The sequence below is a fragment of the Sciurus vulgaris genome (assembly GCF_902686455.1).
Source record: "Sciurus vulgaris genome assembly, chromosome: 5".
In the NCBI taxonomy this organism is placed as follows: Eukaryota; Metazoa; Chordata; class Mammalia; order Rodentia; family Sciuridae; genus Sciurus; species Sciurus vulgaris.
Window position 1 is genome coordinate 39344319 of NC_136465.1, and position 27999 is coordinate 39372317.

Sequence of the window (27999 nt, forward strand, 5' to 3'; positions counted from 1 at the left end):
TCTGAACTGTTAAAATTTAAAAAAAAAAAAAGGAAAAGAAAAAAAAAAAATCCCCTTTTCCTAACATGTAAAATGGTAGCTGAAGATTCATTCAAGCAAATTTTAAAGATATGCACAGAAATGCTTCAATACCTAGAACTAATTTTATAAAAGAAATATGCTTTAACAGTTAAAATCGAATGCTCCAAAAATACCTGATTCAATTGAGTAGAGAACTTCGGCATTTTTCCCTTTGTCTTTGTCGAGAGCTGTAACCTGCAGAACGACTGATCCCACAGCTGCTGACTCATAAACCCGCCCTTCATAGGAAGAACTGGTGAACCACGGGGCATGGTCATTTGTGTCACTGACATTAATGACAATCCTTGCAAAGTTGCGTTTTACAGGGACATCTTGATCGCGTACCTAGAAGAACAACACATTATCGATCCTGTCGCAGTTTTCCTTTACATGGATTAAAAATCACTATCATTCTCAAACACAGGAAACCTTTAAGGAGCTATATGCAGGCAGAACAAGGAGATGCCTACCATGACTGTAAGAACGTGCTGGTGAACGGCTTCGTGATCCAGTTTTTCAGAAGTACAGAGAGAGCCAGTTGCAGGATCAAGACGAAATTTCTTGAGACTCAGTGGGTCTATACTACTCTGCAGAGTATAGATTAGTTTATTTTTCTCATCCTTATCCACAGCACTGATTTGCAAAATTTCTGTTTCTGGCACTGTATCTTCAGGAATAACAACTTCATATTTTGATGTAGAAAACTGGGGACGATGGTCATTTGTATCTATTACTTTGATGAAAACCTATAATGAATGACAAAAATGGCTCACATATTACTAATAATTAAGTTTTAATATTTAAAGAATCTAGACAAAAATACCACACATACATTGAAAAAATCTGTTATTTTAACAAAATGTAATATAAATAAGAGAAACAAAAGCAACAAAAATCTAGAATCAAAAATATCCTTAAATCTTCTCACTGATACATTACTCATTTAAAATATTGAATAAGAAAATAAAACCTTCCTAAATTCTTGAAACTGACTTTGGAGACACAATGATGTTCACATTTAACATTTCTTTATGAAATATAGACAATATAACTTAGATGTCCACACAGAAAACCTTTGTAATTACTCATGGAACAAGAGCAGACAATTTACTTTGTCAGGATTTACAGAAGACTCACTTTCTACACTAGATTTGAGTCTGTAACTACTAATTTACTGAGGGGAGTGACAGACAGTTTTGCTATATAAATTTCTCATTCTAATCTGAGACTCCAAATTCCTGTTAAGATTTTAAACATTAAAAAAAAAAAAAAAAATTGAAATGGTTTTAGGGCCGGGATGGGATTTAGTGATAGAAAATCTGCCTAGCAAGCATAAGGCTCTGAGTTTGATTCCTAGCACCACCAAAAAAAAAAAAAGTTTTAAGTCTTTCTATTTTTTAACTTGAAGACCTAGATATAATGAATATATATGTTTATTTCCTAAAATCAGTTTAAATAGATTGAAAGGAAAACTGTGTTAAGTATATCAATAAAAAACAAAAGTTTTGGAGAAAAAAGAGTCAATGTTAAAAAACTTAGCTCTAAGGTAAATTTAAAAATGACAACAAATTTTACTTTGACAGTAAAAGGATTAATTTTCAGAATGGAAAGACGTATATGGATAAGGCATAGAAATCAGCACCAATCACAAAAGACAGTTTATTAACAAGAAATCTAAATGACTCCTTCAGAACAAAAGGGTTTGCTAGTCCAAGTGGTCAGAAGGTCAAAGTCCTAGCACAGGTAAAACTGTTAACCGCACTGGTGGAGGCATGTGACTAGAGACCTTTCCATAAAACCACAGCAGTGTTTTAACAGAATGCTACAACATCAATGACAGGTTTTTAACACTAAATTTTACATAAATATTATTAAATACATTTATCAAACAACAGAAAGATTTTAAAAGGAAGTTATGCAAACATTTAAAACTATAAATACCTCACTTATAACTGTCAAAGATAAACCAAAGGCATGGCTAAAGGTAATTTTTTTTTTTTTTTTTTTTTTGGACCAGGGATTGAACTCAGGGGCACTTAACCACTGAGCCACATCCCAGTCTATTTTATTTATATTTTATTTAGAGACAGGGCCTCGCTGAGTTGCTTAGAGCCTCGCTGAGTTTTTAGGCTGGCTTTGAACTCATGATCCTCCTCCTTCAGCCTCCCGAGATGCTGGGATTACAGGCCTGTGCCACCATGCCCAGATATAAAGGTAATTTCTACAAATCAAATCATAACATATTCATTTCCAAGTGAACTTAATTTTTTTTTTTTTTTTTTACCATGGAGTAGGTATTGGGGAGAGATGTTTAATCCTGCTCCAAGATCAATTAATCACTATTAAACAGAAAGAGCTGGAAGTTAAAACTTAATAAGGTTGCTAAAACATATTCTTTAGACACTTCTGTGCTCAGCACTTGCTACACAGAACTGAGGGTGTAAAACAAGTGTGCAGTAGGTCATTCCCTCATGAAGTTTTCAAACTCACTGGGCAATGTCTTGCACTATGTTCCATACATTATCATGTAAGTTTTTAAGAGTCCTGAGAGTGGCTGAGATATTCAGAAAACTCTTAAGAATAAGGTAAAATTTTGCTTGAGTAGGTTTTAGGTTGGTAGGTAAATGTATACTGGGAAGAGTTTGGTCAAAGGCATGAAGGCAAGAGATGAGACTAGCACTGAACACACAGCACCTTGCTCCTGAGCTAAGGCTAGAGAACTATACATCCTGTATGCTCTGAATCTACTGATCAGAAGAAATCCACCTTTTCCTCCTCTGCTCAGTCAGGTATACCCTTCTAGTAGCAGGCAGCACAAGATGAATAGAAAGGAAAGAGAATGCAGGTAGGAAGGTAAATCAAGTTTGTGCATAGGGCAACTGACAAGAGCCTGCACCAGTTCTGATAGGCAGCAGCTACCCTAAGTACTTACTGGATGACAGGTTTTAAGAGCTTTAAGAGCAAGGACTCTTATGTGCCATTTCACTTAATCCTTACAAAAATGTTAAGGGTGATTAACCCTATGCCCATTTTCCAGATGAGAAAATGCAAGCAGAGAGGGTAAGAGCTTGCACATGGATAAGAGCAAGAGGCAGGGATGAGATTCAAACCAAGTTGCCTGCTCCAGAGTATGCAATGTTCATGATCAAGAGAAAGCGAAAGAAAGCATGAAAGCAAAGCTGTTTCAAGGAAAGAAAGAAATTTAAAAAGTTGGCTGAATTTGCTAAATTACCTTGAAAGACAAAAAAGATAAATTAAAGCAAAAGAGTCAAATTAATGCTGGTCAGTATCCTAAACAGAAAATGGCAGGACAGGAAAGCAAGGAGAGAAGGAGAGTTGTTTCAGCATAACACTGGCATGGACAGGGCCCATTTCCAGTGAGGATGAACCATGCATGAAAGACAATGCTTTCTAATGTTCTCCTAAACCTTCTAAAATCTGGCATTTGCAGCTACTGGCCTGGGTACAAAAAACCTGCTGTGTTGGTTCTTGAGTTTTACCAACAAATCCAAATCTATCTTGCTGAGTTGCAGTGGCTTATCAGAACTGTTCAAACTTCTGTGTTCCTGTAGTATCTGCTGCTCTGCTCTCTCCCAGATTTGTATCGCTCTGTTCTCAGTTCCAGACTAGAAATCTAAACCTAATTACTGATTGTTCCCTTTGTCCCACACCATGACGGGTCAACCTAGACTATGTAACTATTCTCTCCCATTCTATGTTTCCCTGCCAGCAATTCATTAGGTTATCATCAAGACCCTCTGAAAATGACTTTAAATAAGTTACAGAAGTATATATGAAGAATTGGAATATAAGAAGAAAAAAATTACAATATATTTCCTGAGTTTTATAGGAATTTTAGTCAATGAACATAATATTCCATTACTAAGCATTCAACTGTACTAACTAAAAATACAATTTGGGTGCAAGATGTAATTGGTAATTATTTGCATATATATTAAGTGACTTACTGTTTATTAAGTTTCTCTTAACAGATTTCCAGTTAATCATGTAAACTGGACCATACATAGTCAAATGTGTTAAACTTTTCTCTCTGAATTACCCTACTAGATTTATTACTATTTTTGATTCTCACTGTTAGGCTCTGAAGTTTAACATTAGGGGGTTATTTACAAAGAGAGGAAACTGATTCTTCTCGCCTCCAGAATAAGAGTCACTGAGAAAACTGTAACTTTAATACTACAATATAACTTTTAGCTGGAAGTCTCAAAATGACCCCCAAAGCTTAGAGTATAGCAAACAATATTAATTTTACATAAATTTAAAGGCACAAATATTTGGAGAAAGGAATAAAATAATTTTACAACTGACTTTAAATGATCTACCTACTTATTAATTGAAATACAACAGACCACGATTATTCTTTAGTGCAACAATGATGGGCAGATTATCTATCTCATTTAAGATGTAAAATAATATAATCTAAAGATAGAAAACTGGAATCCAGAAGCATTCTGTTCTCTAACTTTTAACTTCTGGTTTTTAAGGACATATCCATCATATAAAAGTCTTGTATATGATTTCTAACATCCTAATGTGAGCTCTAAGGCAGCAGGAGTTTTGCCTGTTGCTTCCCATTATTTAGCTTACACTACAGTACCTGGCACATAACAAATGTTCAACAAATATTAGTTAAATGAATAAATGAATGACTTGATGCCTCCTCCTGAGACCCCACAATGATTACTCATCCAGGAAGACTCCTTTTATACATCTCCCACAACTCTAATGAGAATCAAAGAAAATTAGTAAGAAAATTTAATTTATAAGCATTTAATGTTTAAGTTTGAAAGTCCAGCAATCTGGACATCTCTTAATCATCAGATAGGAGTGAACAATGCTGTTAAAGAGCTTAGAATTCTTAGAATAATTTAATCAGTAATTTTTACACAGCTCTAGTTGTTAGCCAAGGGGGACAAAAGTGATTTAAAAAGACAAATTAATCACTTTAATTGGCTTTCATGAAAATGACTTGTACACTTCATCCACTATAGTGACACACTTTATGTTAATATAGTTCAGACATGAATATAAAATTAAGGGGATTTTGATGCCATAACAGAGTGTGGTTCAGTTTTAAGTCTTCAGTACAATTTTCTGAACTGCTTAATCACATGCAAAACCCAAACTGGGATTGCAGTTAATTTTCCTTCTCTAAATTGAGATTCTTGTTGTGTATGTGTATAAACAGCAACGACATACTAACTTTTGACTTTGGAACCTCAAAAGGCAAAATCAGCTGCTCCTACTGTCTGTGGGCCCTGAAATTAGAACATTATCTCAGCCATCCTCTGATGAATACATCATTAGTAATTCACTTACCTGAGTATGGATGATGCTTGTTCCGTCCGTGGCCTCAACTGTCAGGTTATAGTTTGATTTTTGTTCTGCATCAAGAGGTTTGGCAACAATGATGGTTCCAGATCCCTTGTCAACATCAAAGTGACTATCATAGTTGCCACCTAATTTAAATTAGGACAAAAAGAAGAGTCAAAAACAAGTCACAGAATGAAAATCTGTCTTTTATATTGTGGCATCCTAATACTAAATATCAGTGAAAAAAGATTCCAAATCATCAAAGTGATTCCAAGGAGCAAGTATTTTGAAAGGCAACAAAAGATTGACCAATTAGAAAGATAATGCTCTTAAGGCAAAATTGAACCCTAATTGTCAAGGAAACCATTAATTGAGAGAAAATGAGAAACCAACTTTGTAAACAGAAAAACTGCTAATATTGCCAATAAACCAATTTCAATTTATTTTTCAGAGGTTTGAATATTAACTTATATCAGTGGCTATATGAACACATCACTATTCTTCTAAAAGCTTAATTATTAAAAAAAACCTTATATTTTCAACATATTGACTTAAAAAAAATTAAAAACAAGTGTTAACCCTGAAAAAATAGTGATAGTTAAATCTAATCAGACTTAGCTATTTGAAACAAAATTTTATGTCCTAATACTACCCAAATAAATCCCAATTATATTCTAAGTCAAACTCTCCTTAAATCCATTGCACTTGAGATTCATTTAAATTGATGAGATGAAAATAAAGGCAAATGGCCATGACGAGTTTCTGCTATTACATCTAACCAAAAACCAAAACAACATATACACACGTAAGGTCTTAAGTGAAACCTAAGGATCTAGGGATGACTGAAAGACGACATGTTTGCAATTGGAATGGGTGACCATGTGCACACTATGAAAAGAACAGTAATGAAAAATAATCACTGGAAATAAGAATGTTCTCAGAAAAATTAATGGTTTTATTTTAGATCTCATAATCTGAAGCAAATTATGTGATCTCAGCAGATACCTTCTGCTGTACAGTTCAGGTCACAAGTCATCTGAAAGATGTAAAAAACTTCTCTAGCAAGTGTATCTCCTGGCACAGCCAAAAGAAGCAAGCAAGCATGGAAAGCAAGCAAAGAACAAGAAGAACAATCATCAAACCAGTTCCATACACAGCACGCATTGAACAGTGAAGTCAGATACTGCACAACAGCATCCTGTTAATCTGAAAATGTGGCATAAATTCAGAGAAAGTAAACAAACTATTTTAATTATAGTTAACCATGAAAATAATTTTTTCTATTAATCTATAATGATTTCAGAGGTGTGGTTAATTAACCCTTTCACAGAATGCCCCAAATTGGGGAAAATAAACCAACTGTGTAGTGTGAATTTGAAGAGGAAAGCCTGTATCACATGTACCCTGTGATCCTTGTAGCTTATGCTCCACCCATTCCAACTTTCTAAAAGAGCATCTGGAGGTAATGTAGCTAAGGTGGGGAAGAGGGAAGAGGAATATGAAGAGCCAACTAGAGATGAATCAAATACTTTTGATTCATCAAATAAAATCACATACTTTTGATTTTAAATAGGCCTGTAATTAAAATAGTACGAAAAAACAGAATGAAAAGATCTAAGAGGTCAAAGTGTAATGTATACTTTAAAAAAGTATGTTGAATAAGATATTATATTCTACATGAGAACTAAATGAAATAACAAAAAAGAATTGGGTTTCGCATGTAAATTTTGTAAAAAGGCTACTTAATCTAATGGAACCTACCTCCTACTAAAAATAAGGTGGAAAAAACTAAAATGCCTAAAATAAAACTATAGCTGTCACTATAATTTTTAGTTATTCAAATCAAAATTTGTAAGCATACATATTCAACACTGACATGTGACAGTCACCTAAGCAGCGACTTTAAACATTCTAATCATATTTATTAAAAATAATGTGTTATATATGTGTATGCATAATTAAAACATTTAGTTTTCTCTGTAACTCCCTGATCAAGAGATTAGTTTAAAGCAAATTCTCTACCCATAGATCTTATTCTGATTTTAAATTGTGAGATACATGCAAAAATCAGAAAACTATATACAAGTTACCCCTCAGTGTAACCCATACAAGGACACTGAACATGATAAGCAATTCTTACCAATGATATCAAACCAAAGGGGAATGCCTGCAGGCTCAACAGATAGCATTCCAATCATATGAGCAACTGGATCACTTTCCATTACAGTGAAGGTAAAAAATGGTTCTTCAAATGAAATCGGCTCCAGGGATGGTTTGGGTTTGGAGATCCATTCAATATGAAGTCTAGTAGTTGATGACTTTTGAGGGCGACCATTATCGACTGCCTTAATCTATAAAATATAAACAGAGGACAAAAACACAAGATATATTCCATAACTGAAACAGACTGGTTGTCTTAAACTGAGCCATCAAACACTTAATATTTGTATCTGAATATGCCACATGTTTAATGCTTGAAGAAAAGAGTAACTACTTCTTGACCATACTCAACATTAATAGGCAACTGGAATGAAAGTTGAAAAGGCAAAGAAAAAATAATCCTGCACTTCCCAAATATTATAAAGCACTGCCTATTATTAGGTCACAAACACTGAAGTTATTTACCAAACACAGATGAAGTTATAAGAGACTAGATTCATAGCCAAAGAATTTAAAAAGTTCAGAGACTATGGTCTGAACTGAACTCACTGAAAGAATATCATATTCTCCAGCTGCAGAGAACTTTTTGGATGAAACCATTCCAGTTTTGGGTTCAATAAAAAATTTGCCAAGCTCATTTCCATCCTCGATGCTGTAGGAGATTTCTGCGTTGGGACCTTCATCTTTATCTGTAGCTACAACACGATACAGAGGCTCTCGTTTGGAGTTTCTTTCTGGTTTTTCCCGTTCTGGGAGTCTGATTTTGTAGAACTTCTGCAGGAACTGAGGCTTGTTGTCATTTTCATCAAGGATTTTCACAATTACTCTTGCAATGGTTGATCTAGGGGGAGTACCATTGTCGGTCACAGTAACCTGTTTTTTTAAAGGTAACAGATCGATAAATGTTTTTAAGATATATAAAAAGTAAATATCTTCTTCCTACTGAGAATCACCATTTATATAAACTTCTACAGGTCACATAGCAATATGGTCCATACCATCTTTTCTCGTTCTGACAACACTGTAAGGCATCAAGGGCAACTTTTCCCAACTTTAGACATAAGGGCAGGGGAGCCAGGTAATGAATAAGAAACATATGCTACCTCTCACTGTTTCCTTGCCCTACTATAGCTCTAAAGATTACTTTACCAAATGTTAAGAAAACCAGATACTTCATATTTTTAGGTCATGGAAGAGATACATAAAGATTCTGCTTTACATATTTAGAGTCCTCTTTAAAGACTGTACGCTTAAACATAAATTCTCCATAATACTACATTAAAATACTGTCATTTTTAAGCTTAATCAGTAAAATATGCTGAAGCATCATTTTAAAGTATATGCAAAGAATTACACATTTAAATACTGATAATCATTATTTTGTTCGGCTATTTTCTTATATAGAAGTCTTTAATGTTTAGGAAGGTGGATGTAAACATTTAAATGTAAGACCAATTTAATGTTTTCAGTAATAGCAATGTAAAGTAACTTCCACTTTATGTAAATTACCCATGTATTAAGTTTAAGGATAAAGATCAGAGATTCTTAAAGACTGCACACTGGTAACTGTTTCTACACGCATGAGTCAATTTCACCATTAAAAGTTCATGTTTATGGCAGTAAATGGCTTAAAAGTAATGACCTTGGTAATAATTATTCTCTCCTCACCTACACCAACATCTCCTTCCAAATTAATTACTAAAATATTAAAAATGCTAATGTAGATAAAGTTTTCCATGAAATTATTTCCTCTTTGAAATTTGGTAGTTTTAAATTGAATTTATAAGTGTGAATACATCCTGATGGTACTTGTCAAGAGTTTTTTTCTTTTTCTTTTTTTAAACTACTATGGCTTAAAGGGGTGCTTTACCATGGAGCTATATCCCCAGCCCTTTTTATTTTTTCTTTTGACACAGGGACTCAACTAAGTTGCCTAGGGCCTCGCTAAGATGGTGAGGCTATGAATACTGGTTACTGGAAGCAAGATCTTTTTTTTTTTTTCCTGAAGATATTTAGGGTTACAAATATTTTAAAAATTTAAAAAGTGCTTACTTCTAATATGTGTTCATCTTGCTGTTCTCGGTCTAGTTTTCTTGATGTTGTTGTAATAAGGCCTACAAAATGATAAGACTTTATTAATCCTCACAAATAATATCAATTACAAATTATAACTGAAACCATACTCTTATAAAAAATCTGAGCAAATTTTTAACATCTTCCTAAGGAAAAAAAAAAGAGACTGGTAAAGAAATTAAAGTTCCAGATATGACTGATTGTTTTATTTGTTAATAACAACATACTTTACACTTTATTACTTTAATGGTTTTGGGACACATTGGATAAATGACAGTAACATTAAGAAAAAAATAAAATAAACACTCAAATCAGTTATATGTTTTTATTTTTTGGTAATTGCAAGAGACATTTTACCACCAAAAAAAAAAAAAAATTTTAAAGTAAGATGAATTTGCCTAGGATTTCATCTTCACCCTCATCTCTAGCAGCTCCATCAATAACAGAATTGGTGAAAATAACTTCTATATTAAAAAGAACTATTAGGAAACAATGTTACTGTAACGTATTACCTTTGAGTCACTCTACCCTCAAAAATGAAAAATTATTATATAATGGAATTTTCCAGGTCACATGTTTCAAACAAGAGCCATTTAATTTCTAGTAAAAGCAGAGAAACAATTCTCAAAGAAATTCTACATACTATTTTATTTTTTTGATTATTCTACCAAACTAGAACATCTTTTAAGTTTCAACTTCTCTGCAGAAATTCAATTCCTGTTTGATAAGCTATCAAAATATATTGTAACCTAGAAGACCATTAAAATTGTATTGTATGCTTCACCAAAAATGCAAGTTGGATTCCCCTAGTGCCTAAACATTTGCTAGAAATGGTGTTAAGAGCCAGAAACATGTGGAGCAGATGTGCACATTAGAACTGAAGATCAGGTAAATCCTATGTGGCAAGACAGCTGCTAGAGCTAGAGGAACTCTCCTGCCAAGCATCCCACAAGGAAACATTTTGAATAATCCATATTTAAGACTTGACCTTATCTTTTTAATTCATTTTTTCTTATTAGCTAGTTGCACAGAACTGCCAATTAAAGGCTATTCAAAATGTTTCTCTAATTTGGAAATGAAAAGATTTGTTCTCTCATTCAATTTGGTGTTCTTTTCCCTTAAATAATTACTAAGGATTTCAATCAATATTATATTCCCCACAACTCAATGAAGTAGTATTCTCTTTTCAACAAAAACAACAAAATACTATACTGTAGCTAGACCCTGGAATTATTCCCTAAACCATACTTACAGATTAAAATGGACTCAAGGAATATATTTCACATTGCATAAGAGCACAACATTGTTGTTCGATGTAGCAAAAACTTTTGAGTTAATTTCTTTTTTTTCTCCTTCAAACGTCTACTCTCACATTTCCTCCCCCCCCCCCCCCCCCCACACACACACACACAAATTGGGGATAAAATCCTTCTGGTGCTTTTACCTACATTCCTAGTCTCCTCAGTTTTTTGTGTGTATATATATATATATATATATATTTTTTTTTTTTTTTTTTTTAATTTTAAGACAAAGGGTCTCACTAAATTATCAAGAATGGTCTCAAACTTGAAATCCTCCAGCCTCAGCCTCTCTAGTAGGACTACAGGCACGTGCTACCACATCCCATTTATTGTAGATTTAAGCAGTTGAGAAATGGCAAGAAATAAATCCAACCTAATTGTCCTAATGTGCCCATCAAAAATTTATTACCAATGATAATACCACATGGAGCAACAGCCTAGCATGTTGACAACAAAACAGTATTTCTTCTGACTAGAACTTCATTCACCAACAGCCCTGCACAATAGATCTGTGGGTGAATAATTTTTGCGTTTTACAATTTACTCATAACACATGAGACTTAAGATTTATGAATGTCCACATTACCAATTCAATATTAAACTATAAAGTTACCTGACCTCTTTTGTAGATTTGAAATTATTTACGTATCCTTTTTTAAATTTTTTTTTTTTTTTTTTTTTAACTTGTAGGTAGACACAATACCTTTATTTTTATGCAGTGCTGAGGATGTGTGCTAGTGAGTGCTCTACCACGAGCTACTACTCCAGTCCCACAAGTCCTTCATGTTTCACGTTAACTCCCTTCTGCACCCAGGAAGAACACTGAACTGATTCTATTCAAAGGCAAAGACTATAAAGTTCCTTTCTTATTCATTTTAGCCTGACTACCCCTATCCACTCCTTCCCCTTCTCCGCTTAAACTCCTACCCTATAATCCTACAACTGAGTTCTCCAAGCCTTTAAATTTCCTCTATCATCAACAGTATCAACCCATGGATTAGAGTAACTCATTTTAAACTTTTATTTTCTATACAACGAAGTCCATGAGGTCAGAAACTATCTTTCTTGGTTATTTTGCTCAAGTCACTAACTACATCTATTACCCTTGAAGGGGAGGGGGGGGGAGAAGCGTGAACATTTTTTTCTTAAAATGTCAAGAAACATAAATAGATGTAGAAAAAGCATTTGACAAAGTACAGCATCCATTCATATTTAAAACACTACAAAAACTAGGGATAGAAGGAATTTACCAACACTGTAAAGGCTTATATATGACCATAAGGCCAACAATATTCTGAATGGAGAAAAACAAAGTAATTCTTCTAAAAACAGGAACAAGATGAGGATGTCCACTTTTACCGCTCCTATTCAACATAGTCTTTGAAATTCTAGCCAGAGCAATCAGGCAAAAGAAAGAAATTAAAGAGACATGAATAGGCAAAGAAGAGCTCAAATGATCTGTCTGCTGACTACATGATCCTATATTTAGAAGACCCAAAAAACTCCACCAGAAGACTTCTAGAGCTCATAAAACAACAATTCAGCAAAGTAGCAGGATATAAGATCAACACTCATAAATCAAACACATTCCCATATTCCAATGATGAATCTGCTGAAAAAGGAATTAGGAAACTATCCCATTCACAACAGTTTCAAAAAAAGAAAAAAAAAAGAAAAAAAAAGAAACCTGGGAATTAATCTAACGAACAAGGCCAAGGACCTCTACAATAAAAACTGCAGAACAAACACAAAAGAAAGAAATTGAAGATGACCTTGGAAAATGGAAAGACCTCCCATGTTCTTGGATAAGGAGAATTAATTTTGTCAAATGGCTATACCCCAAAAGTACTATAGAGATTCATCACAATTCCCATCAAAATTCCAATGCCATTCTTCACAGAACCAGTAAAACCAGCTATGAAATTCATTTGGAAAAATAAGAGACCCACAGTAGCCATAACAATCCTTAGAGAGAAAAGCAAAGCAAGAGTTGTCATAATGTCATACCTCAAGTTATACTACAGAGCTATAATAACAAAAATGGCAAGGTACCTCCACCAAAATGGGCATGAAGACCAATGGAATAGAAGACACAGAGACAAACCTACATAAATCCCGTTATCTGATACTAGACAAAGGTGCCAAAAACATGTTGGAGAAAAGACAATCTTTTTAACAAATGGTGCTAGGAAAACTGGGAATCTAAATACAGAAGGAATGAAACTTGACCCATTTCTCATCCTGCACAAAATTCCACTCAAACTGGATCAAAGACCTGGAATTAGAAAAGAAACCCTGCAACTGCTAGAAGAAAATGTAGGTCCAACACCCCAGCATGTCAATTTACTTCAACAATACTCTTAAAGCCCAAGAAATAAAATTGAAAGTCAGTAAGTAGGATGACTCCAAACTAAAAAAAACTTCTTCACTACAAAGGAAACAATGAAGAATGTGAAGAGAGAACCTACAGAATGGGAGAAAATCTTTGCCACCTGCTCCTCAAATAGGGCATCCAGAATAAACGAAGAACACAAAAAACTTAATAACAAAAAAAAAAACAAATAAGCCAATCAATAAATGGGCAAAAGAACTAAGGGGATACGTCTCAAAAGAAGAAATACAAATATATTTAAAAAGTTCAATATCTCTAGTAAGCAGGAAAATGCAAATCAAAACTACACTAAGATTTCATCTCATTCTAGTCAGAATGGCAATTATAAAGAATACAAATAACGATAAATGTTGGGAGGATAGGGGAAAAAGGCAAACTTATACATTGTTTGTGGGACTGCAAATTAGTGCAACTATTCTGGAAAGCAGTATGGAGAGTCCTCAAAAACTGGGAATGGAAGCACTATTTGACCTAGCGATCCCATTCTTCAATAAGTATTCAAAAGAATTAAAATCAGCATACTCTAGTCATGCAGTCAAATCAATGTCTGTAGAAACACAAACCTATGGAACTACCCTAGATGTACTTCTACAGATGAATGTATAAAGAAAAAGTGGTAGACATAAATAGTGGAGTATTACTCAGCTATAAAGAATGACATTACGGCACTTGCTGGTAAATGGCTGGAACTGGAGTCTATTTGTGCTAAGTGAAATAAGCCATTCCCAAAAATCAAAGGTCAAATGTTTTCTCTGATATGTGAAAGCTAATCCAAAATTGGGGGGGGGGGGGTTTGTCAATAAAATAATAGAAGATCAGTGGAGTAGACAAAGGGGATTGAATGGGAAGGGGCAGGGAGGAGGAATGGGATAAGGAAAGAACAGTGGAATGAATTTGACCTAACTTTCCTATGTACATGTATGAATACACCATAGTGAATCTCACCATCATGACTATCCCACAGGACATAATTAAAAAAAAAAAACAAAAAACAGTGTAAGTACACAGCAGAAAAATCAGTGGAATAAGGGGAGGGGACCTGGAGGAAAGGGGAGGGAAGGTACTAGGGACTGAATTAGAACAAATTCTGTTCCATGCTTTTATAATTTGGTCAAAATAAATCCTCATGTTATACTATAACTAAAAAGAACCAACACAAAATGAAAAAAAAAAAAAAAAAGAAGAAGGTCACAAAACTAATAAAACTGTTATAAAAGGGCTAATGGAACCATTTATCTCACATTAACAGGCACTGCAACAGGTGATCTAGGTGCTGTGGCATCCCACTGACTTTGAGGCACAGATCTGAAATTCAGGGAAGCAGTCCCCATACAACCCAGATCTGGGTTATACTACAAGCAAAGGAGAGAGTATGAAAACCAAAGAGAACAATGGGTTAAAAAATAATAAACACGATGGGGATGGGCATAACCTAAAGCCTGAGAAGTAGTACCTGAAGAGAAACCCCAAGGTTCCAGAAGCCAAAGGCAGAGAAATGGAAGGAGGAAGTATCTCCTCCACATTATTTGAAAGAAGCTAGTAAGAAGAAAAAGCGAGACAGGAAGGCATTTTTGCTAACTGCGTTCTTTTACAAAGGAGAGATCATTCATCATGCTAAGAGACAGTTAAGCAGTAACTATAAACAAGAGAAAGTTCTAGACCTGTGCTAACCAATGCAGTAGCCACTAGTCCCATGTGGCTACTGAAATTCAAATTGATTAAGATTAAATTAAATTAAAAATTTGGATTCTTACTCATATTAGCTGCATTTCAAGTGTTCAACAGTCAGCTAGGGACCCCACGACGGAACAAGGCAGACACAGGATATTCCTACTACTGACTTAGACAGGAAATGCAATCTACAAATCAAGGTCCTGTAAGAAACCTACAAGTTTAGTTTTGCTTTTCAGTGGAAAACATACAAGACACTTGAGATGACAAGTCTCTTTCCAGATTCACAACACTTCTATCAAAAGGAATCTTTGTCCTGTGCTTTTTCCAGTGCCATCACCAGAGAGAGGCTGTGCATACACCTCTTTTGGGGACAACGAGAAGATTGGGTGTCCCCTGAGAGAGGAGTAAAATTGGAGCTTTTTCAGTATGGAGATTCCTCAGAAACTAGGAAAGGAAACACCATACAACCCAGCTGTCCCACTCCCTGGTATTTATCTAAAAAAAAAACCCTAAAATCAGCATACTATAATGATACAGCCACCTCAATGTTTATAGCAGCATAATTCACAATAACCAAGTTATGGAATCAACCCAGATACCTGTCAACAGAACATATGAAGAAACTGGTATATATACACAATGGAGTTTTATTTAGCCACAAAGAATGAAATAATGGCATTTGCTAGTAAATGGACAGAAGTGGAGAACATCATTTTATGTAAAATAAGCCAGTCTCAGAAAAATCAAGTGTCGAATGTTTTCTCATATGTGGAAGCCAAAGCAAACCAAAGGAAGGAAGGAATGATGGGCTATCATAAAGATATAGGTAAAATCAGTAGCGTAGAAGGAGGAAATTGAGAGGGAGAAGGGATGGGAAAGGAGAGAAAATACGACATATTTTAAAAAATCATACAACATGCATAAATAAATATGCTGCAGGAAATTTCCCTTTTATGTTAAGTAGAAAGAACCAATCAAAAATTAACAAATAGATGAGAAGATTATAGAGAGCTGAAATACCATAATGCGCTAAATTATGCAGTCTGGTGTGATGGACATGAACTGAATTCAAATTCCATGTGTGTACAAATCTGCTGAGGTAAACCCAACTACTCTGTGCAACTATAATGCTCTAATAAACAAAGTTTTAAAAAAAGGTGCTTCTCATGGAAACTCTGAAAATAAAAATTTCTTAATGATGCAGGAAACCACTAGGAAAATTGTGAGGTTTTTTTTGAGATAGGCTTTACCTTGTACCAATGAATCATACTGAAAGCTTAACACCCTGGAAAAGCTATCCAAAAATCCCCAAACATCCCCCAATCTGACTACCTATTTATTTCTGTATTTACACTCATTCCCATCTCTGTGCTTTTATGTACTTCATTCCTGCTAAACTTCTCACATTGTTTGCCCATTTGGCAAATATCTACTTCAAAAATGAATCCAAAATATATCTTCTATCATATGCCCATTCTTTGCTGTTAACCTTGCAAGTATTTAAAATCCTAATAATAGTATTATCATAATTATTTTCCTTTGAAGCATTTATGCTCATTTGCAATATTTTTTGCTTTAAATCCCTGAAAGATACATACTGAATAGAAATAATATAGAATTCCAGTGGTCAAGTTCCGGTTCCTGAGACAAAGTGAAGTTAAATTTTTCTAAGGTCACCAGTAAGTTATTAACAAAGCCAGGATTAGAATTTTGTTCTGAGGCACAGAGGAGCTTTCCCCAATGCCAATCACACCAAACTGCATAATTTAGTATGGCATTTCGACTCTCCATACACTCTTAACTGTGACTTCCATAGTTTAGGGGGAATAAGAACACAATATTAAGCAATGTCCATTTTTTTAAAAATTTCAAAAATAAAATGGGACCAACACAGAAAAATGCATGTGCAAGTGTTTCTTTTATAACTTTGTGTTTTATTTTCATTTTCTGCAAGCACCTTCAAATTAAAAATAGAAAGGACAAAAGCAAGAAAATATCTTCGTATAGTCCAGAATAACACCGAATTCTTTGTACCAAACCTACCACAAATGTGGGCAGGCTGAGATAGCAGGTACAGTATCTTCTCACCAGTTAGCAGTTAAAAATTTACCTCATAAATTATGCAAAACTGAAGAGTCAAACTTTGCTGTATCTGATGAATGTGCTTAAATATATTTGTAGCTTTTCAATGTAGCCACTAGACATTTAGAGAACTGTTTTAAGACAGAATGTTAGGTTAGCTGTAATGAATCAGTAAAAAATTTTGCTCTTTGGTATTTCTTACATCTCCAAATTTCTCCAAATTCACAAGATAACATGGACTTCACAAAGTACATCCAGATGAACACTAAAGGACTAGCAGATGAAGATAATGATATTGGATAGTACACACTGGTGGAGCCATATTTATGCATTTATTCAATCATTTTATGCTCTCCACTCAAAATATAAAGATGATTAAGATAGAGTCTTGTTTTCAAGAAGAAGGATTAAGGCCTAGAACTTGGCAAAGATCTGCATTTGAGAAACACTCAAATGTGTGGGGTACATATAGAAAATAGGAGTTCTTGTTCTGTATTTCAAGAAAGTAGGATGCTGAGACACATAATCTAATCTTCCCTGCTTCTCCAGCAAACAATCAAGCAGCCATCCAATGTCTGTGTGAGGCCATCCAGGATCAGTTACCCCAAAGCATCCAACCAACTGACCACAACTGTGTGAGAGATCAGCCAAGCCTGGATAAAGCCAGAACTGCCCAACAGAATCCTAAACCTAAACAATAATCGTTGTTTTAAGACACTAATGTTTTGGGATGTTGTGTTATAACGCGAGTTAAATAATACATCAAATGACCCCAGCTTTAACAGTTATTGGGCTTACTGAATACTCAAATACTGTGCATTGATCTTGAAATATATTATCTCATTTAATCTATCTATCTACTGGGTAGCATCTCCATTTTTATAGGCTCGGAGAGATTAAACTCCTTACTCAAGATCACTTAGCAAGTTGGGAGTTCAACAAATCCAGACCACCAGAGTCTAAAGTCCACAAGAAGTAAGAGAAACCAGGGAGGAAATGAGGAAATGAAGGACCTGATTCTATTTAAAAAAAAAAAAAAAAAGTTTTAAATAACAGGACTGCAGTCTCAAAATGGCAGCTAGAGAAGAAAAGGTCAGGATTTCTGAATAGGATTAAAGTCCAATGGCAATGAGAGAACAAGTGCTGTGATCTGGAGAAGGAGTAATCTGAGAAACAAAACTGTAAAGGGCAAGGCCCTGCCTTTTTCTGTGGTTAAAAAATCTGACAAAATAACTCAATAACAAATAAATTTCTATTGAAATTCAAATTCTGCAAACAACTGTCTTAAGCCCAACTGGTAAAAAATGCAACACTTTCAGGATCCTGCTGTGTTGATACTGCTCTGCTACCTCCGTTCCTCACATTCCCTTGTTAGTGGTCTCCATTTCACCTGAAGCTGAAGAAACATGGTTAGTTTACAACCATCTAATGTCTAAATATCAAGCAATTGTTCAACAATGACTTTTGAAAAAATCACTATTCTACCAGTTTACACACACACATACACACTGCTTCTGATGAGCCCTTGGTAAGGACTAAACAAACATTTTAATAAATTAAACGAATGCTCACAAATAATAATGATGCTTTCCTAATATTTACTAGCTCCAAGTAACCCACTTGTTTAGTCTGTACTATTATTCAACTTATTTTTCTGAATGTCTTCCTCAAAAATGTCACTCCTAGATATATGTAAAAGCCTAAGACAGAGCACATTATTTAAAAAAGTACCCTTGCACCTAAAAGGTGGAAAAGAATATTAAACTAATCTCTCATATTTCACTTTTTTAGCCAATTCCATTTGCATATTTCCCATGAACCAGCTATGGGCTAAGCATTTTAAGAATTAGTGACACTCACTATAAAATTTAAATTGTTTGAACAACTTTTGGACTAGAAATACTACAAAAACCAAAAGGGTGAGATGTTGACATAAAATGTGTATATGTATACATGTAATGTGTGTTTACAGAATGCGTATATAATTTTTACCAGTTAAACTACAAATTATTACCTCTGCTTATTTCTGAGACAGGAAAAATGTGGCCAAAGAAGAGATGGAAAAGAGGAAAATGGAAAGAATACTTCAACCTTTCCTTTAAAACACTTCTTTATTGTGGTAATCATTAATTTTTAATGAGGGCATTACTTAAGGAAATTTAACCATTAAAATATTTTAAAGCCGAGAACAGGGCATGGGGATGGAGCTCAGGGGTAGAATGCATGCCTAGCTTGTTCTACCCCCAGCACAGGGTAGGAAGAATAAAGAGCAAAAACATACAGAAATACCAATTTACTTGACTGAGAAGTCTCAAATAAGTGATTTTTAAAAGCGGAAAATATATGGCTATAGTTATAAAAAATTAAAAACTGAGACTCCAGTCATATATCTTTTACAGCTTTTCAGGTTGAAGTAAACTTTTAATGAAATGTATCATGCATTCTAAAACATCCTCTCACTATAAAAACAAAGTTTACTAGAGCCAGAGGGTCTTTTAAAATCCTGTAGCCCGAATCTTACATTTTAACATGAGGAAATGTGGTCCAGGAAAGTTAAATTCTGGAAGGACACAGTTAACAGTAGAGAAGGAACCAGAATTGAGTTCTTACCAAAAAAAAAAAAAAAGGCTCAGAAATCTCTTTAATGCTCTAGCTCTTTCCAACCAGAACTGAACATCAGAATTGTGAGGAATGAATGGTTGAACCAACTTCTTCCTTCCCATCTCTATGCCACAGCCTCCAAATCACAACCTGCATTCATGACTGTTTTCAGTCATCGTAATAATTACTATTGGCTGTATTTGGTAAAAAGTATATTATCTATCTCTTTAAAATACCACTTGAAATACAGAGAAATGTAACAAGACTACAGATGTATGAGAGATAAACAGTACTTAAGAACCATAATCAACATCGCAGAAAACACTTCAAAGAAGTGGCCGGAAAGGGCTACCTTACCATTCCATCTGCACTTACTTATTAAAGCCTAAAACATCTTCCAGAATCTTCTTGACAAAACTGCAACTGCAGTCCGAATCATTAAAACCTGTTAGAACATAAGTTAAATGAAACGTAGTCTCTCTGACATAAAAGGAAATCATCTAAACAGCTAGATTTCCATGTCTAGCGTATTTCCCAAATTTTGGAAATACCTTTTGTGATGAGTGGAATTGGTAGACAGACCCTTACCAAAAGATATGTCTGTCCTGGAACCTGTAAATGACCTCGTTTGGAACAAAGGTCTCTAAAGGTGTATCCACGTGAAGGACTTCAAATGAGATCACCCTGGATTTTCGGTAGGCTCTAAATTCAACAGCAAGTGTCCTTTGGGGAGAAAGGCGGAGGGGATTCGAGACAGAGACACACAGAAAAGACAGTCTTGTGAAGACAGAGCCACAGACCGGAGTGTTGCTGTCGTAAGTCAAGAAATGACTGAAGACTGACTTCAGAGGGAGAGAGGTCCTACGGACCTTAATGTCAGGCTTCAGGCGACCAGTGAAAGAATGGACATTTTTTTAAGCTGTCTGTTTTATCTCAACTCCCTAAGGTCTCCCTCCCAGTAATGGGAACAAAGCCCTTAAAGCTGTTCCAGGAATCAGCCCCAAACAGAGAGTAAAAGGGTAAATTGAGCCAGATAGCCAGATAGTGCTCAAACAGTAGGATTACCAGAAACTATTGACCAGAATCTACGCCCTGTTGTAAAACATTGTGAAACATGTTGTATGTTATCAGCAAACCCAGACCCCCTTTGAAATTTCCTGGCAGCTTTGTCCCCCTTTTCCCTTTCATGTGCGACCCCTACCGATGTGTGGTCTCTGCCTTTATAAACCTACAAGATTTTCTGCTAGGGACTCAACCCTTGGACTCCTGCGTGAGTCATGAGTTGGGTCCCAGCGCGCTGGAATAAACGCCTCTTGTGGTTTGCATCAAGTGACGCCTCCTGCGGTTGATTGGGGTTGCCGTCGATCCATGGGACAGAGTTGGGGTTTCCTTTTTGGGGGCCTTACACCAGAACCGTGAGTTAATAAACTTTTGTTGTTTCAAGGCATGCAGTCCGTGATGATTTGTTCATTTAGCCTTAGAAGACTGATACACTTTAAAAACGTTAACAGCTTTATTGGGGTATAACTAGTACATAAAAAAACTGTACATTTAATTTATATAATTTGATGAGTTTGGATTTGTTGAGTTTGATGACTTCTTAAAAAATTACTAAGATATAAAACATCCCACAAATTAATTATCAAGTCTCTAAATATATATTATTTCTCATATTCTTTCTTGCTCTATAATAGAAGGGCCTAAATATTTTTTAATAATTCTAATAAATGCAAGCTTAATGCCTATAAAATATAAAGTCTCAATTATAAAGCTGTTTCAATCAAAAATCAAAATAGGAAAGATCCTTTTATTTTGAATAAACCAAAACAATTTGTTTTCAAGAATTAGCTAAGCAACATAAAGGATACAACTATCTTTCCTATTTTAGCTGCATCTCTTGCTCCCTTTATACGGCGGTTACAGAATAAACTAAAATACCTACATAGGAAAAGCAAATAACAATTATTAAAATAAACAAAGGAGCTAAAATTTAAATTATTTAAGAACTTCGTGAGATGTGTATTTCAAACCTTGGCTCCTGAATAACTTTTTTTTTTTTTTTATTTCTGTGATGTACTACAAAAATAGAGCATGCTTTGAGTTAGTTAAGCTATCAAAACTACGGGGACTATCCAAATGTAAGAAAAATAGAGGGTAATAGAATTAGTAATGAATTTTTAAAATGAAGTACGAAAGTACAACAAGGTACTATGAAACACAGACACAAGAGATCTTTAGGATTCCATGTAGCCCATGACTATAAACACCTGTTCCAAGAACAGTCTAGTCTGCAGATCTGTACCAAATCAGCTTTAGTAAAATGAAAAAGGCCACAGAACAAGGCTGTTCTCCCGCACTTCACAGAGATCACAGCTGACATCCCGAGAACTGCACAGCGGGAAGACGGAGGCCATCACACAGGCACAGAGCAGAAAAACAAACCCTGAACCAAGCACAGTGTTTTATTTTTCCAAATTCAAGACTCAAGACAGGTGAAAGGGAAATCATTCAAATTTGCTAATTTTCAAATCTTTTATCAGTCAAGTGAAAAATAAGCATTAAGCAGCAACCACAAACAGCATTATGCTTAGTTCTACAGGGCAGTGGACACAAGAAATGTCTGGGGAAAGTTCCGGGCCCTTAAGGACTTGAGCCAAGACTGGAGCCTCACAAAATAAAGCCAAGACCCAAGCCAACGCTGAAGTCAGAGCTGACCCGTAAAGAGTGGCAAAGAGGCAGGGAGGGCACCCCTTCTAATACAGATGGCCATAAAGGCCAGGAGCGAATGTTCAACTTTACTCTTACAATTGTCACTCAGCATCCGAGTCCTCAGCTTTCTACCATGACCTCAGAGACAGTCCGCAGCACTGCACTGCCTTTATTTAGGTGTTGCTGTAAGACCGCATTTAACCACAGATTGTCAAGAGCTCTTTTGGCAGCTGCAGCCATCTGAGCAGCAATTGTTTGTCACTGCAGTACTGGTGCCGCAGGATTAGGCTTCCAGCCAAAAATGGAATTCTATTCATGGATTGTCAAGGCTGGAAAGCAGCTCAGAATTCATTTAGTTCAGACTTTTCGAGCTCCTCGGAAAACACTAATGAAACAAATCAAATGACCAGTCTAAAGTCACACAGGAAATGGCTGAGCAAGAAGCTGCCTCCAGTATCACTGACTTCTCTTCTGGTTTTAATTCTCTTCCTGGCTGTTTCTTATTGAAAATGGAGTATATTAAAATATAAGATAAAAAGTCAGACTCTGTTTATAGGGAATTGCCTTCAGCATTCCTATAAATATCAGTTATAGCAAAGAGGAAGAAGGTGCCCGACCCATTATAAGGTTAACATTATATGGACATAAAAGGCTAATTTCACTTAAGCACTTAAATGCTAAATCTTAAAATATAATTTTAGCAAGTGATACTCAGCAACATATTTAAAAACCTAGAATACCTGGATAACATTTATCCTAAGGACTCAATGGATTTTAAGAGGAGAAACATCACCGACGTGCATGAACAGAAAAGGCACTGACAAAAATATAATGATTTGTTTTAGACTTTAGGAATAACACACTTCACTATAAAATAAAAATTAAAATGAGGAACAGGTATGAAAACTCCCTTCTTAAAAAAAAAACGTACTTCTACTGGTAAAAACTACAAATAGGTAAACTTTATTACTTTTTCAAAATGAATTCCTGCTTGTAACATGACTGGCCCTTCACTTCCTTCCTTTGAGGCTATCAAATGTTACCGGAAACCCTTGGAAGTTGTTTGCAGCTGTAGTTATTTCCTATTGCACTTTGTTCAGTCTCCATTCCAGCCACAATAAAATGTCACTTACTTGGTTCAGAAAAAAATAGTTGTAAAGTGATACAGGACTAGAACATGGATGAGTACCCAATACTACTAGCTATTGTAACACTCTGTGATTTTATCATGCTTAGTTAAGGAATTACTATATATACACTACATATTTCTACCAAATCTCTCTGAAATCAAATCATATTTCTTATATTGAACAATCACATTTTTATATCTAATATAAAATTGTTCTATAGTAAATACACTGTCCTAGAGGTAAACAAACAAAAACCAGTCCACTGCATATTGTTGTCCTCATAGTAATATGAACATGAACATCTTATATTGAACAATCACATTTTTATATCTAATATAAAATTGTTCTATAGTAAATACACTGTCCTAGAGGTAAACAAACAAAAACCAGTCCACTGCATATTGTTGTCCTCATAGTAATATGAACATGAACAACAGCCCAGAATAAGGAATGGAAAACGATGAAAGAAATAGTAAAGAACTTTTAAGTGTAGAAAGCCAAATATGTAAACGGGTATTTGTTGCTCTGAATTACTTTGAACAGGAAATATCAGCACACACGCACACACACAAAGTATAAAAATCTCAGATTTAAGAATATTTTGACCTCTAATGAGAGAGAGTTATTTCTCAAAGTAGACTAGCAGTTTATCATCAACTTCCAATTCGATCAATGTGCTACATCTTGAGGTTTCAATCTTGGCAATGAATATTCAGGAAAGTGGCAGCAAATCACACATCATATTTTCTATGCATTATTACTTAGAGCAATGAAAAAAATTCAATTATTACTTCAGAAATATCAAATAGTTACCCCCTCATAAAGAAAAGTCAGTAATTTAACTAACTACTCTACTAAATACATCAACATCATCAGAGGCCAGGAAACTATTGCTGATCTTGTATGGACTGCAAGCTAAGAATGGCTTTTACATTTTCAAATGATTAAAAGAAGTCTTTTTTGATACCTGAAAAGTATACAAAATTCCAATTTTAATGTCTATGAATACAGTTTCATTGGAACACAGCCATGCCCATTCATTTCCACATCACCTATGGCAGCTTCCATGCTCAAATTACAAAGCTGATTAGCTGTGACAAACCTTACGGCCTGCAAAGCTGAAAATACTACTGGGCCCTTAATAGTAAAAACTGACTCCTGTAGTTCATGGTTAATGAAACGAAGTGTACTTGGAAGCATCACGGGTTAGTTAGAAGTATCACGTGTTTTGTGATACCTCAGAAATAACATTAGCTTAAAAAGCAATGAGTATATGAAAGTAAGGGGGCAAGAACTATTATTGTGTTTTCTATAGAAAAGGTAAGATAATATTATAAGGTGTAAGACTGGCTACCTGGAATAGTTTCAATAGTCCCGGGGCATAGAGGTTATTCCTCCTTGTGAGGAACCTGGCCCTGGAATGATCTGGGCAAAGCGATGGTAGCTCTGCACAATAAAGGAGGTGGTTGAGTTCGGGCTTAGGGTTGATGAGGTTATATATAAAAGTACACTTCTCAGCGACTCAGAAACTTGGAAAACTTGTAAAACGAGTGATGCATAGGTTCACTGCTTGATTATGGTGATGGTTTCCCATGTGCACAGATATGTCAAAACTTAATGAAATACAGATTTTAAATACATGTAAATGTACTGTCAATTATGCCTCAAATAATCCTTTTAAAAAATAAAGACCATTATTTGTTTTGTATCAAAAACTTGGAAAATACCAAACATCAAACATGAGAATAAGACTGTGATCTTTTCTAAAGAATGAAAGAGTCTTTAGAGTAACCTTCAAAATTATCTGCCAATTAGAAGTTGCATATCACCCCTCAAAGTTCAAATTGATAACTTTAACTAAAAGGGCACTTTGCAAGGTGGTGTCAGAGTCCTGCAGTTCTTTCACATAATGAAGCCTGTAAAGTTTACACTACTTCTTTTTATTCAGGGCTCCCTTTATTCTCTGTGTCCTTGACATACCACAAGGCTAAGAAGCTTTTGCTTGAAGGAGCTAGGGCTGTCAAGGCTCCAAACAATATAACATTCTATGCTCTTGTCTCTCTCTTCCCTTGAGCAAAAGCACAATTTACATTAAAAGAAGCAAATTTTCCCTAAACTGATACTGAGCATAACCAAACAAAAAAATTTATATTAGCAACAAAAGGGCATGCATCAGCAAAGGAAAATGGATCAAGTCTTTCCTGTACCCCCAGAAAAAGAAAACCATCACCACCCTACTTGTAAACAGTAGAAGTACATGAGATATAGAAAGACAGCTCCTGGAACCATAATTAAGCACAAAAACTATGACTATACAGATAAAAAAGCATAAAAAAAAAAATCTATTCAAACTTGTCACTTGAGGCCTAAAATTCAGAAAAATCACTGCAGCAAAATTTAAGAAGGCAAAATTTAAAAACATTTAGTCACATATAATGAAAGTAAAAAAGGTGTTGGGGAGATTTTCTCCTTTCCAAAACGGCTTTTACTGAGGTCATTTAAATTTACACAAAATGTTCTAAGGACTGAATGCAGACTCTCAAAAATAAGTCACTATAAAAGTAACATACAGCTGTGGCACCTTATTCCGGCATTCAAGTGTAGTCAGATCTCTTTGGTCTCCATCATCCTCCTTCACATTGTCCTCAACATGACAAAAAATCCTCTGCCTCATCTCCATCAATCTACTTTCACCATTTTTAAAATCAGCCCAAAAGCATTTCCAAAGGGCCTCATTTTCCTGGTGATTCTCACCACGTCAGTCGGTTTCCCCGTGCACACTACCTTGTACCCACGATCTCTTGTGCTACTTGACTTTGGTAGATTACATACTTCCAAAACACCTCTTAAGGTGCTGTGTTCAAAGGCAAAGCTCAGCAAACACCTGATGCACAAACACTTGATGATAATTTAGACTTTCTCTAGTCAGCTGGACATATGGTAATCACCAGGGTCCCAAATTCACCTTTAACACCAAGAAGCAAGTGTACCTATTCTATCAAGTTTGTTTATCTAAGGGAAATACACAAATCTATAAATCTAAGAAGATTTTGATAGAACGATTATAACAGAAAGAGGCTGGGGTACCTCTTCTTTTCTTTCTTTCTTCTTCTTCTTTTTTTTTTTTTTTCTTGGTACCAGGGATTGAACCCAGCGGTATCTCACCACTGAGCTACATCCCCAATCCCAGCCCTTTATTAATTTTGAGACAGGAACTTGTGATTGAACTTAAGAAGGAACTTGCAATTCTCCTGCCTCAGCCTCAAAAGTTGCTAGGATTACAGGCACGTGCCACCACAACCAGCTGCTATGGCAGTTCTTCTAAAAACGACTCTGTGTACTCTGCATACAAAGTCTTAACTGAAGTACAAAATGCTCATCATTAATCAAAATACCTAAGGACCCAAAGTCCGTTTTCCCCCCCAAGATACAAGAGGAAAAGTCTTACTATGGCCCAGATCTCTTAATTTCCAGCCCAGTGATTTTCTCACCCAGTCATTAAATATTAAGTAACATGACTGAAGGTCTCCAGGTGGGGTTTGGGGCCAGTAAATCACAAATCACTTCTACCAGTGTCTTTCCATCACTTTCCACAAACTAGCTCCCATTTCACTCCTCTATTAAAAGTAATCTATTAAAAACAAGTCAGCTTCAAAGGTTTTGAGGAAGATAAGGTATTGAGGCACTGGACTCTAAGAATCTGCTTAAATTTTCTGAGTTGGGGGAACAGAATCACTTAAAAGCATATCTCATGAAGCTGTATGTACTTGTATTTTTTAATAATGTCCATGCTACAATATGGGTATTTTTTTCTTTTTTATCTTTAGAGACGAGGTGATTTGTGAAATGATTAGACTTCTTTACTAACCACGTGGTTTATAATATACTTCATAATAAATATGTCCCATTAATATCTGCCCTCAAGTCATAAAACATAAAAATATAAAACCTCTCTGCAAATGCGGATGAATTTTCTTGTGCTATCCTGCCAGCAGGATCCGTGTGCTTCCCACCCAGTGGGTAAGAAGTGGTTTGAATTTTCAGAGGGGATTTATTCTTGCTAAAGATAAGGAAGAGCACAGAAGTCTCCACAGACATCTGAAGACCTGTCAGAGGAAAGACTTAAAAGGGAGTAGCAAGGTCATATCAATCAGGGTTCTACAAGACATAACACCACAGCAGTGATAGTATTTCAGAGGCCAGGCGGATAAATAACCCAAGTTTCAAGGCTCCCCACAATAACTCTAATCCATACAATTCTCATAAGTTTCTTTCTTCTCCTTCTCCTGATATAAATGATGTCCAGACCTATAGTATTTGCTTAAATAATCAAAAGGACATTTATTGCTTACTCGCTTGTCTCTTTGAAGGAGACAATCTAATCTAAAAGAGACAGAAGACATAAAAATTTGGAAACATTTTTGTAAGTGGAATTCATCAAATAATTTTAAAATCGGGACAGTTATACATTCCTGAATTACCA

At 35.2% G+C, this 27999-nt stretch overlaps 1 protein-coding gene across 7 annotated transcripts in view; it reads right to left on the minus strand.

The window, feature by feature from the left end:
• The window catches only part of FAT1 (FAT atypical cadherin 1), a 125973-nt gene that overhangs the window by 40051 nt on the left and 57923 nt on the right, over positions 1 to 27999 (minus strand). For all 7 annotated transcript variants that reach the window (XR_013764143.1, XM_079142335.1, XM_079142337.1 and 4 more), the window contains 6 exons: positions 9607 to 9668; positions 8104 to 8427; positions 7535 to 7745; positions 5401 to 5540; positions 531 to 806; positions 195 to 405 (listed from right to left, as the gene is read on the minus strand). Coding sequence is in view for 6 of the 7 variants with exons in the window: in XM_079142335.1 (XP_078998461.1) it covers positions 195 to 405; positions 531 to 806; positions 5401 to 5540; positions 7535 to 7745; positions 8104 to 8427; positions 9607 to 9668 (1224 nt within the window). In the remaining variant the exon portion in view is untranslated. The remainder of the gene's footprint in view (positions 1 to 194; positions 406 to 530; positions 807 to 5400; positions 5541 to 7534; positions 7746 to 8103; positions 8428 to 9606; positions 9669 to 27999) is intronic.